Genomic DNA, 12,496 nt, shown 5'->3' on the forward strand with positions numbered 1-12,496 from the left:
ATGATATATTTGAAGATCGTTTTCAACAACAGTTTTCGTTGAACGTTTGGATTGGGGTTGTGAGTGACTGCCTATCAGGGAGACTTACCGGAGAGGTATATCACAACTTTTTGGAACATACGCTCCCTGAATTTCTGGAGGACGTACTATTGGCAATAAGAGATGCAATGTGGTTTATACGCGATGGTGCCCCAGCCCATTTTAGTCAGGTTGCTCATAATTTCTTAACACAAGCATATGAATTTGCCGCTGGATTGGCCGAGGTGGACCTCGCTTATGGTTTACGCGATCCCCGGACTTAAACCCCCTGAATTTTTTCCTAAGGGGTCATTTGAAATCCTTGGTGTACGCTACTCCATTGGAAAACGTAGAGGACTTAAGAAATCGAATCATTGCTAGGTGCAACTCAATTAGAACCGATCCTGGTGTTTTTGAGAGAGTTCGCCGGGCAATGAGGAGAAGATTGGATTCTTGCATCCGAGCTGCAGATGGTCACTTTGAAGACTTTTTGTAACTTTTGGTAAGAAAATGGTGATACTTAAAATTCTAAATTTAATTTTATTTTTTGGTTATAATATTTGTTTTTGCCCTTGAATAAAATCCTTGATAAAAAAATTATATGATAAATGAACATGCATTAAGTGATTTTTTTTAACTCAAAAACGGGGCGTCGTACGATAAAATGTCAAGACAACTTTTTTCTTTATAATTGAACAAGGAATTCAAAAATATTTTTCATTTTTTATCTAAAAATAGCCTGTGACGTGCGCCACTGGTAAGACTAAAAAATCGTTTTGTATTGCAAAGTATGCGTCTCCCACAGCTATTGACACGCCTAAAATTTCATTACAATATCTCGAGAGGTTTTGAAAAAATCTAATTTTTATTGTTTTTTTAATTAAAGATAAACACCTTGTAGATCAATAATGAAGCGTTTGCGGACTTATGTTTATAGGAACTTTTTTTTATAAAATGACCTGGGCAATCATCCCCTTAAATATTGCTACATCTTTTTTAAACACCCTGTATAAGTTCAAGATTATATTATTAATAAAATAATAAAACAAATTAAATATTATATACATAAGTAATATTTTCCTTAATTTGATATATTTCTCTAACCTCAGAATCATTGCAGGATTTTGTGCAAAACCTCTCAATCCTATCTCGAGGATCCATGGAAGAAAAGCTGAGGTGGGCTTTCTCCTTATATGACATCAATGGAGATGGATATATCACAAGGGAAGAAATGACGGATATAGTCACTTCAGTGTATGAACTAATGGGAAAATTAGCTGAACCATGCATAGACGACGATACTGTAAAAGAAAAGGTGGATAGAATTTTTCAGGTGAGGAAAAACGCGATTTTTCTCTTATTTATATTCAACAGCTCTAGGGATAAAATAAGAAAACAACTCGAGTTTATATCCCCGATACTAAACTGAGTAATACCGGTTCAGTGTTTGGTTTACACGATCTACTTTATTTTCTTTTTCGGACTTCTGTTTGCTTTCAATGATATTACTCAATTGAGTTAGATAATAAATAAGTGAAACAAATTGAAAATTTTATTTTCATTATACCATATAGAAAATGAGTATTTCTCAGTTTTTTAAATGTACTGAAAATACTCCTATCGCGTAAGTGCACGGCAAAATCTCACTTTCTAGACTCCTAATTAAATTCAAAATCTAATAATGAAAAGTGTCGTACATTACACGTCCAAAATGTATTTTCCCGTGCTTACACGACTTTCCGGGTTCAGCTCCGCCGCACATGGGAAACTTTCACGCGCGCATGGAACAATACTATTTTCCGGTCTCGTATGAAATATACTGTTTTATGCAATCCTTACAGTTGTGACAACTTTCTAGCGTGTTTTTACGTCACAAAAGTATTGTACAGGTGGATCCAGGATTGCCTCATAACGTGATACAAAAAAAAAATTGGCACTAACCAATTCTCGACCTTTGATGCTCGGCTGCGTCTTAAGGATCAATTTACATCATCAGCCGAAAATACGCATCTTTTTCCACACAATACACCTACTATTATTTTAGTCTACATCAAAACGTTAAGTGAGGCTTTGCCTAAAAAGCTTGTTATGGAACATATTTAATAAAAATCTAAAGAGGCTTAGTATTTTTTATTTGAGTATGATGCAGCATGAATATAGGTCGGAAAAAAGTTCCAATAGAGCTTTGGTTATGAAAAAGCAGTAAAATTCGTCATAAAATGTAAGAGGAACAAAAGAGCATTTTAGAGGAGGCTTCAAATTGTTTATGCCTAAAGTCAGGATTATTTGGAGCTTTTTTATTTGGAGTTCACATAAAGGTTGGGATGAAAAAAATGAAGATAACAGAAAAAGTACAGTTTTAGTAGTCTCACCATTTTTTTCATTTTCAATTCCTTGAAACGAGAATTATTTTCTCTATTCAAATTCATTTTTTATGAAATAATTGAGCTCTACGTCCATATCAGGATGTGAAACACAATATAAAATTCTGTAGATTGAAATATTTCTAAATCGAGAAACAAACTACGCCTATGGAATTTACCTTAAATTTTAGGTGCTACAGGAATATTTGAGCCAAATATGAAAATACCAAAAAAGATTCCAGAGGCGGCGCCAATTATATTATACCCAGTCGTTTCAATTGCTTCTACTAGATTCTTCAATTTGCAAAGACAAGTTTATTTATTCAATAATACAAAATATACTTCACCTAATGCCTTCAAGCTCTTTTCAATAGAGGTCTCTATCGAGTTTTATTAACTCCGAATATAGAGCCGATCGGATCTAACTCTTTTATCCTGCAAAATAGACTGAAATGTACACACTCGAGTGGGTTTCCTCGATAGATTTCGAGACTCCGTCAATAAATATTTCGAATTCAATATACAGGGTATCCTTGAAATAACTGTACAGCACTTGACCAAAAATTCCTGAACTAAAAATAAGGTGTTCTAGGTAAATTTGCCAATATTCAATGTTGTTTCGTTTTGCCGCGACAAGGCGCGAAAATTCTCAAATTAACATCTTTTATTAGAAATAACTGCTAAACGCTTTAATCGATTTCTTTTTGATAATTATATTATTCATGAATTTAAAAACTCGATTTTAATTGCTGAAAAAAATGTATTATTTAATTCTTGAAAAAAAAAATCTTCAAAACAGTTAGTTTCGAATTAATTTTGATTCGAAGCAGAGGAGTACACAGTTGAAACCTGAAACACAAAAAAAAATGAATGTTACATAATCCCTAAAGAAAATTAAATATTAATTTCTGAGAATTCTTTATTAATTCCTGAAAAAAATTCATTATTATTAATTCCTGACAAAAAAATCTACAAAACAGTTAGGGTTTCGAATTAATTTCGACTTAAAGCAGGGACGTATACAGTTGAAATTTGAAACACAAAAAAATGCAATACTATATAAGGTGTTTCAGAATTGCATTGCACTATTTGAGCCATATATTCTCTGGTACAAAATAAGGAAAAAGTTCATGTCGGATTTCGATCAGTAGCGGAGGTACAAGATGTTAAAAGTTAAGAAATAATTGGGTTTTTATTTTATTGTGCTTCATCTACTGCAGATAGAGCTTCCAAATTTTATATGCGTATTAGATAATAAATGCTGCTTAATACGAGTGTAGATTGCCTCTAACTACTATCTTTTAACAAAATTAGCTTGTACGCCACTGGTGTACGTTAATATATTTTGTCAGATCTTCAATCTATTAGCTAAATTTTATCCCTCTTGAATTTTGACCGAATTCCGTTTAGTTTCCTCGTAAATTAGTTGATTTATAAATTCAATCAAATCAACGCATTCCACAATGTTTCAGAATTGCCCGGCACTATTTGAGGTATGAATTGTCTAGTACAAAATAAAGAAGAAAGTTCATAAAAGCATATGTCTTAAGTCAATTCATTATTGAGATACTGGAGCATAAAGATATTTATTAAACATTACAGCATTTCAGCAAAAATTTATTAAACAATGCAACATTTATAATTTACGTCGTTGTCATTAACCTGACAATACTTAACTGTGAACCACAAAAAGCAACAATCAAAACTCACCGCCGAGCACCAAAAGCGTGAGCTAGAATAACGTCAACTACACCCACGTTCACGCTCAAAATGACGATTAAACGCCGCCCACTTTCACTCACTAAGTCAGCCAAACGGCGTACCTCACAAGTCTTTATAACCAAAAAAAAAAAAAAATAGATTATCCCGATTATTAGTGTAGAGCACATTACGAACATCTTGTTCATCATCGCGCTAACATTCGAGTGAATCATCTACAAAGTCATATCGATACGAAAACATACAAAAACATTTTCAACCTGCCTTTTGTAAAGGTACAGCTGATCGGACTTGGAAACGATACGCGATAGAAAGCATTGTAACATGCGACGTTTCCAGATTTAGTAAAATAGGAGAAAAGTTGCTAATTCGAGGTAGCAGTTTCATTAAGCAAAGATACCCCAACGGAATAAAAAATGCATTTCCTGTTGCAAAGAGAACTTGATCAAAAAGAAAGTCTGAGGTTTTTCAAAAAGAGTACTAATTTAGAATTTCATACGGCATCAAATGCGTCATGTTCATAATTAATATACATATGATAAAGATAAAGCTACTATCAACCTTAACATTCTGTCTCGGTCTGTTAAAAAGTTAACAACTTCGAAAGCTGAATAATATGTGTGAGCTTATAAATTTTTTTCTCTCGTGAACAATAGCCATAAGCATCGTGTCACGATCCTGAAGTGGCATCTCCTCTTTCATGAAATTGTCCAGCATTCGTAGTTTTTACTAGTATATGACCTTTGCAGGAAACTAATTCAATTGTATAACAAAAAGACACTTTGTAAAGCAGTTTGCGTAGGGTTATGGAGCGCATCGAGACAATAGATTTGAGATATTTCTCGAGGCAATTGTCCCACGCCTTCTCGAGATATCGGCGTTCCAAGTTTGAAAAGTGGCAAAAAGAGTGTACTTTTCTTTTTGTAAATTAATGATAAACCTTGTAATTAATATATATAATTATAATATTTTTTATGTTTGTTATTTAATGGAATTATTTGCAAACAGAGTGAATAACACACTCGATTTATTATAGTTTTTTTTATTTTAATAAGACACCTTTTTTTTCTAACATATTTTTTTATCATTTATTAGGCTCTCAAGGGTTGCACTAAAATTGTGATCTACTTAGAAATAACCATAAACATCATGTGACGCTCCTGCAGGGAAAGTTTTTCCTTCAACAAATTGTTTAAAATTTGTAATTTTTGTTCATAACACATTTTTGACTTATGCAGGCAACTATTCAATATTTATAATAAATATATATATAAACGTAATTCTATCTCTCCGAGGGTCTCCTGAAGGCTTTCTTACTATTTATTTTTATATTGGGAATTACTGGGAGCTCGATTAGAAATAGATTTCTTTGCTACCTTCTATTTCCATAGATATTCTACCAATCAATCGGGATGGTACCATTTTTTCTCAATTTTTGGCGTTTTTTGATGTTGGCACCTTGATTAAACTTTTTTTTTAATTAAAACTATCCGTTTCCCTAAGTTGTCTTTCAATACTCGCCCAAGATTGATGGTTGAAGGTCATGACACTCATGCGTTTATTTTCCTCACAGAATCCATATACTAAAAGCATCTCAACCTTCTCGGCGATAGAATAATTTTACATTTTAAAAGATCAAAAATTATCCAATTTGTAATAAATTCAACTCCGACCAACAATTATAGTAAACCTTATCAGTATGTCAGAAGTACGAAATACTTATTTTGTTATGATGTAGGAAACTCAAAACACAATTTTTTCAATATTATTTTCACAACATGGACTAATTGCAAGGTATCTTAAATAATTTTTTTGTAGGGAAAGTGTATGACTGGCGAAAGTTTTACAAAAAACAAAAAAGTTCTAAAATGAAGTCAGTTTATGGCAGAGAATAAATTAAAATCATTCATACAGGGATAACACAAATACAAACTTTTATTTTTGAACCAGCGTCATTACGCAGTAAAAAAATATCTCGCTCACGTCAAAACATACCGATTTATATAATAATTCTTAGTTCCAAAATCAGTGAAAATTGATGATAGCGTCTAGCAATTATTTCGAAAAAACTATAACATATTAATTTGACAACTTTGGCGCCATGTAGCGACAAAACGAAGCAACATTGGATATATGTAGATAAGTTTGCCTAGACCGCCTTATTTTTAGTTCAGGAATATTTAGGTCAAACATTATACACTCATTTCCGGGACACCCTGTATAGATTTACCTAGTTTTTATCAATATTTTTTAGGTTTAAAGAGAAATAAATTTTTTAATGTCTTTTTATTTTAAGAAAATGGATAAAAACCAAGACGGAGTGGTCACCATGGACGAATTCCTAGATTGCTGCAAAACGGACAAAGACATCTCCGCTTCAATGGCAGTTTTCGACTCATCTATGTGACATTCGGTGGGATTTCGAGAACCTTCTCCTCAACCATAGAACACATTTATCAACAAAATTGTTAATTTTTTCCAATTCTAGAGTGCGTTAAATTTATCAAATTTTCGCTTAGCAAAATCAATTAAATTTCCTTGGAACAATCTCGAATTCGACCAATTAAGTATAATTCATAATTGAGAACCAATAAAAACATCAGACTTTAAGGACACACTACAGACGTCAGTTGGCAGAAACGTTTTTCATGTCACTTCTCTATCTGTGGTTCGACAGAAAGGTTCTTCATTTGTCACTTGTCAGCTTCTTAGATAGCCTACGTTGACAAGAGACACATGACTGACTTAATTCTGACAGAATATTTTGTTCGGATTGGTTTCATCGTTCTATTGCCGTTGTGCAATTTTACGATCTATTCCCAGACGGGAATGAGGAATCAATAGAAAAACAATAATAAAACCCGAGAATCAGACGTTTAATCAAACTTAACAGTGTATTAAAAGCTTTATGGATATGGATCGATAGAGTTATTACAATGTAAAGATAGAGGGGGATTAAGGGATAGTGTACAATATACAGGGTTTGCTCAGAATTAGGTGACTTTTGCGAGTTTTAGATTACTAGGTTTAATATCGGGTTACAAAAAATTATATAACCAGTTACTGAAACAATAAGAGTTTCTCCCATACCAAACAAAAAAGTATGCAAGCATATCCTGTATATTTAAATTATGGAATTCTAGATGACATAACATAATATACATAATTATTTTTAGATAGAAACAGATATCGATGTTAAAAACAATTGTAAAAAGTTAATATTTAATATTTTATTAAACGATGTAAGTAGATAGAAATTTATAAATTATATCGATGTTAGAAATTTTATATTTTTCCGTACTGTCCTACGAAATAATTCGGTGTTTGAATATACTATGTGAAATATGCGTTTATATGGAACTGTTATATTTAAGGATGTGGCCAAGATAACTGGTAAAGTTAGTACGTTAGTGTTGTTATAAGAGAATCAATGGGTATTTTTATTTATTTATTTATATTGAAAATGTTAAAAATTTCAAGAGGTTTGGGGCATAAATTTGCTTGATTTTTATATTGTCAATAAAGCGGTAGTTACCTCTGGTTTATAGAGAAATAATTTCTAAAATAAAAACAAACGAATTTTCAAAGTTTTGTTTTCAAAATTTCGTGGATACTTTTAACACAAATTTTTTTATTGAAAATTTTTGAAATAACTGCTAATCTTGCTCCTTTCAGCATTATTATAAACTTTTGAGAAGAGACATAATAAATGTTTTTGCAAATTTCTCAATTTTTTCATTCTCCTCTCGATACGACCCTGATTTAATTACAATAAAGTTGCAAGTTTTCGTTTTGTTTTAAGGTTCACTGAAAATACAAAACGCATGCAAGATAACGCTTAACGAGAAGTAACTATCTCCAATTGATAACGATAACCACCACTTTAACTTTTGAAAAATAGTAACCAGAGTAATGAGAATTGTACATATCATCACGCTTCTTGATGATTTTAATTTAAATAGAATGAGTGGTGCAAAAATACCTTATGAAATATTAGTGAAGTTTCCTTTTGGTTACGTAGCTACCTACCCAACACCCTTTTCAATGGTCGATGTTATTTCTGAATTAGCTCAAATTATATGTAACTTTGACAATGGGTAGTCATGGTATTCCACCACTATGCGTAACATTATACCAGTTTCAGACTTCATTTAATTTCAGACACATTTTGAACAAAAAAATACAGTTAATCTGTTACACCTCTTTGAAAAGGAATGTTTATTCTATCTCTAAAAATCCACATCCTTTGATGTTAGGCAAATTAAGTCTGAAATGGTTCAGCATCTATGATATTGCCGCGGTAACCGTATAACAATGTTAGAATTATTTGTAGTGAAGAAACTCTATGTTATACCTTACAGGTTTTATCGATCTTGATCTGATGTTTCTAGAACCTACAAATAAATCCTATAATTTTACAAAATGGTGTTTGAATCTGCTTTCATCATGGGTAATATAATACACTCATCACTGTAACCACAACTAAATCTCCTAATAAACTAATACCCACTGTAATAGCCCAAAATGTATGCGATCGCAGTCTTTGCAACGAGACCGAAATTTCGACTAATAACTACAATAAAAAAACATTTGCATAAAAAATTCGCAGTGGTTCCGTTAAAAAACATGTAGGCAATGTGAGCAACCAGCCGATACAGTGACGTGTTTAACGCTGGCATTGCCGAGTTCATGAGAGCGAAATACTTTTAACGTGAATTAAGAAATGCGTTCATATTATGTACTTTTTATTTGATTTATGAACTAAAAAGTATATAAAATATGCACATTTGTCTGTTGAATTTTTAATATGTTTTTATGGGGCCACTAACCAATTGATCGCATTCGCCACCATTGTTTCGTAATTTCAAGAAACACTCTTACTTCAATGAAAATGCTTTAGCTGAAATCTGATGTAAATAGAAAGTGAACTAGGATAGAAATAGCCAAGAAATTTCAGTTCTGAAAACCTAATTTTATTTAAAATAATAATAAGTTGTAGGTACTTAATTTAATTAAATTCTTAATACATTAAATGCTTTAAGAATTAACTAGATATATCACGGCCACTGACACAAAAGTCTCAAAAAGGTGTTTAAAGTCTTAAGCAAAAAATGGCTTAATTATACTCTAACATGTACTACAATTTACCTAGTCCACAGCTTCCCCTTTTGATTGTTTCTCTATGGTGTCGGCCATGTATTCCTAAAACCAGCATTCATATTTTGTAAAATATAAACTATTGAAGAAAAGTTTCAGAAATTAGTTTTTTTTCTATTTTAAGAATCAATTCCTAGCAAATGTTGATGAAATTAAAGTAAAAAAGACCAAGAAATGTAGAGAAAAATTCAGAAAATCTTCAAGTAAAATAAAATTAATTAATTTCCAACAAAAGTGCGAAATTCATGAAAAAAATAAACACAATTTCTACAAAAAATCATCAACCATAGTAAAAATTTGTTTTTCTCTAAAAATAGAAAAACTCTTAAATTTTTCCATATGGTATAACACTATTTAAGTAATACATACTAGGGATATATTGTATCAATCGACTTTATAATTTAAACTAACAGTCAAATCTGCATCAATACTCACCCAATACTTTCCTCTTATCGTATCAAACTTTGTAGCCAAATCATTACACAGTTCTTTTGCTCTAGCTACTGAGTATGTGTTATCCTCTTCGCCTTCACCATGTTCCAGAGATCTCTCTGAACACATATCAACAATAAAAGCTAACAAAAAGGGAGACCTATTTCCCTCCTTGTACATGTTTTCAAAGAACTCTGTGACTTTTTTGTTTCGACTTAAACCTCCTTTGTCATGAAGAAGCAGACTACAGAAAATTCATTTATCATCATAATGTGCATAAGATGGATCCCTATCGGCTGATTTTCAACTAAGCTGATTGATTTCTAATAATAGCTAGCTAATCCCATAAGCCAAATTTAGCTGATAGGACCAATTTGATTCAAATGATTTCTAAAGAAACCTTTAGACATATTTATATTCCTAAGCAACGTTAATTACAATATGATATAAGGAGTAAAAAAACTCAATTAATTAATCTTTTACTGAAAGGGCTACTTACCCTCTTAAATAGTTCCATGCACTCTCATTATCCATAAGGATCTTTATTTTATCTAGTGTGTATTCGATTTCACGACTCAGAGTTTCTTGGGTAAAACCAGTGACACTGTTCACAACAAAATATCTCTGGTTCCAAGCCGAATTGTTTTTTATATCATCCTGCAGTAGTTGATCAACATATTCTAATTCACCATCATATAAACTGCAAAAAAATTGTTTAACAGAATTAAGAAATGATTTTTTTAAAACTATAATATGATTTACTTGAAGGTTTTAATAACCCATTGCCGGTGTTGCCATGCATGATAATTTTTTGCATCTGTAGCCAGAGCTTTCTCTGTAAGATATTTTTCCTTTGATGGATCTTGCAGCCACTCAACTAGCACTTTTCTATGATGCCATACTTGATAATTCTTGGTTTGTTTCAGTATGACTTTTTCAATATAATCTAATTCCTGGTGCAAATCCTTTTTAAGGACTTTCAAAATTTCTCTCCTAAAGATGATAATTAATAATTTAATTTTTATAAATTTGGGAAAAAGTAATAAAATGTGTACCTGTATTGCCATACAGTGTAATTTGCAGGATTGAATTTAGCGGCAGTTTTTGTTAATTCTAAGGCTCTCTCTGAATATTCTTTCTTTTGGACTATGGCTCGAAAGTAGTCAAAGCAATCTTCAACTGAAAAAGAAGGGAAGTTAAACAGATAAAATTGATAATCAGATGACAAATATGTAACATAATTTGTTTTGACTTAAAACATAAATCTTTCCTAAAGTTTGTGAAATCAATTTAGTTATGACATAGTAAGTGAGTTCAGGTTATCTCTATTAATTTGTTCAATCAGAGCGACACCAAATGGGATGCAATGTAACATGTGATAGTCAATGCATATTTTGTGGAATACATAATTAAATAACAGTATGAAACAACAGTTATTCATACAACAAGTGAATAAACAAATTTAATTTATGAGTTTTATATAAAACTTTATTCAATTTTGAAAGTATTGTGATAAAAGGAATAAGAACTAAATTTCTATGATATTTGATTGTGAAAAATGTACATAATGAGTTTTTTGTTTGAGCAAACAAGATATGATGAATCTTTATATGTGCCAAGATTTAAGAGCAACTCGTCCAACACTAGTCAGTTGAATGCCAAATGTGTGATAGAGCAGAGGTTGTTTATTGGTCACTTTCATGGTTTTAATGTTATGTTGCTTGTAAAATCAATAATTAAAATTAACCAACCAAAAAATCTGGCTGTTGAATCAACTTATTTCTTTTATGTAGTATGGTTAATCATGAAATTAGGTAGAATCTCATGATCTGAAAAAATTTTATAAATAGCTTTTATGTGCCAAATATTAATAACTCTTACATTTCTTCTGTTATGATGCCCCTGAAGTAACCCTCTTCAAATTCCCAAATGGTGACTTCAAGGAGGATTTTGACGTAAAATATTGGCCTCACTACTGAATATACTTTAAGGGCTTTTTTATAGCCATCAATTGGAAAATGTGGAAATAGTACTATTCCAAATTTTAACAACATCATATTCGCTATAAAAGCACACATTACTCACATTCGGGGGTGTAATCAATAGATACAATAGGGTGTTCCCCATCATCCTGCTTTAACGGAGTTACATCACTCCATTCGCGCCTGTTTTTATAAAGAACGTACTGACTGCCTAGTGCCCCTTCATCGCTGCTGCTATCACCCATTTTTAATTAAAGATTTTGCTTTTTTTTTAAAATAAATTTCCAATTCTAAAAATGTAGATAATACAAAAGAGATTAGAAGGTTGAAATGAGGTTATGTTTTGTGTCAGTGCCGCTTGACGTTAACAGTCATAGGATTTAGAACAATTGAGATATATTTACTCTAGTTACACCTTATAGAAGTACGAAGTTCAGTGATGCACTTTTGTCATGTCTTAGGGGCAAATTTCAGAAGACTTTTGTAACTTGATGCCATGCGCAGGTTTTCATTGTAGCATCGTCACGGTTACCGTCGTTGTGGACGGACTGGGAGCCTCCCTATGTCGTTCTGGAAAGATTTCTCGTAATAGCGGTAGCTTAAAAAAATTTATCACAAAATCGACCGCACAGGTATCTTTAGATTATACCTCGTCTACCATGTGAAGCGGTCTATTTAATAAGCCTGCTGAAATTTAGAGAAGTCTCGTCAACAAAGTTGATAATATGTTGATAAGAAGTTTTTTTAGCGGCAAGCAATATTGTGCACAAAGCGCTAATCTTCGTACTAAATTGAAAATCAGGGGGCACTTGAAAGATAATGTGA

The 12,496-nt window shown here is 31.9% G+C and overlaps 2 protein-coding genes across 4 annotated transcripts in view; one reads left to right on the forward strand and one right to left on the reverse strand.

Annotated features, from left to right (window-relative positions):
* Positions 1 to 8,426, forward strand: part of LOC136408835 (Kv channel-interacting protein 1-like) — a 154,238-nt gene extending 145,812 nt beyond the window's left edge. For all 3 annotated transcript variants that reach the window (XM_066390017.1, XM_066390018.1, XM_066390016.1), the window contains 2 exons: positions 1,139 to 1,351; positions 6,397 to 8,426. In XM_066390017.1, coding sequence (XP_066246114.1) covers positions 1,139 to 1,351; positions 6,397 to 6,507 — 324 coding nt within the window. In that variant the 3' untranslated portion in view covers positions 6,508 to 8,426. The remainder of the gene's footprint in view (positions 1 to 1,138; positions 1,352 to 6,396) is intronic.
* Positions 8,427 to 9,090: 664 nt separating this feature from the next.
* On the reverse strand, positions 9,091 to 12,025 carry Fnta (farnesyl transferase alpha). The gene is made up of 6 exons (XM_066390015.1): positions 11,775 to 12,025; positions 10,745 to 10,868; positions 10,452 to 10,682; positions 10,189 to 10,389; positions 9,693 to 9,933; positions 9,091 to 9,302 (listed from the first exon to the last, which is right to left on the reverse strand). The coding sequence occupies exons 1-6, from the start codon at positions 11,914 to 11,916 to the stop codon at positions 9,249 to 9,251; spliced, it is 993 nt and encodes a 330-aa protein (XP_066246112.1). The 5' UTR covers positions 11,917 to 12,025; the 3' UTR covers positions 9,091 to 9,248.
* Positions 12,026 to 12,496: the final 471 nt, after the last annotated feature.

The sequence above is a fragment of the Euwallacea similis genome, chromosome 5 (genome assembly GCF_039881205.1).
Source record: "Euwallacea similis isolate ESF13 chromosome 5, ESF131.1, whole genome shotgun sequence".
NCBI lineage: Eukaryota > Metazoa > Arthropoda > Insecta > Coleoptera > Curculionidae > Euwallacea > Euwallacea similis.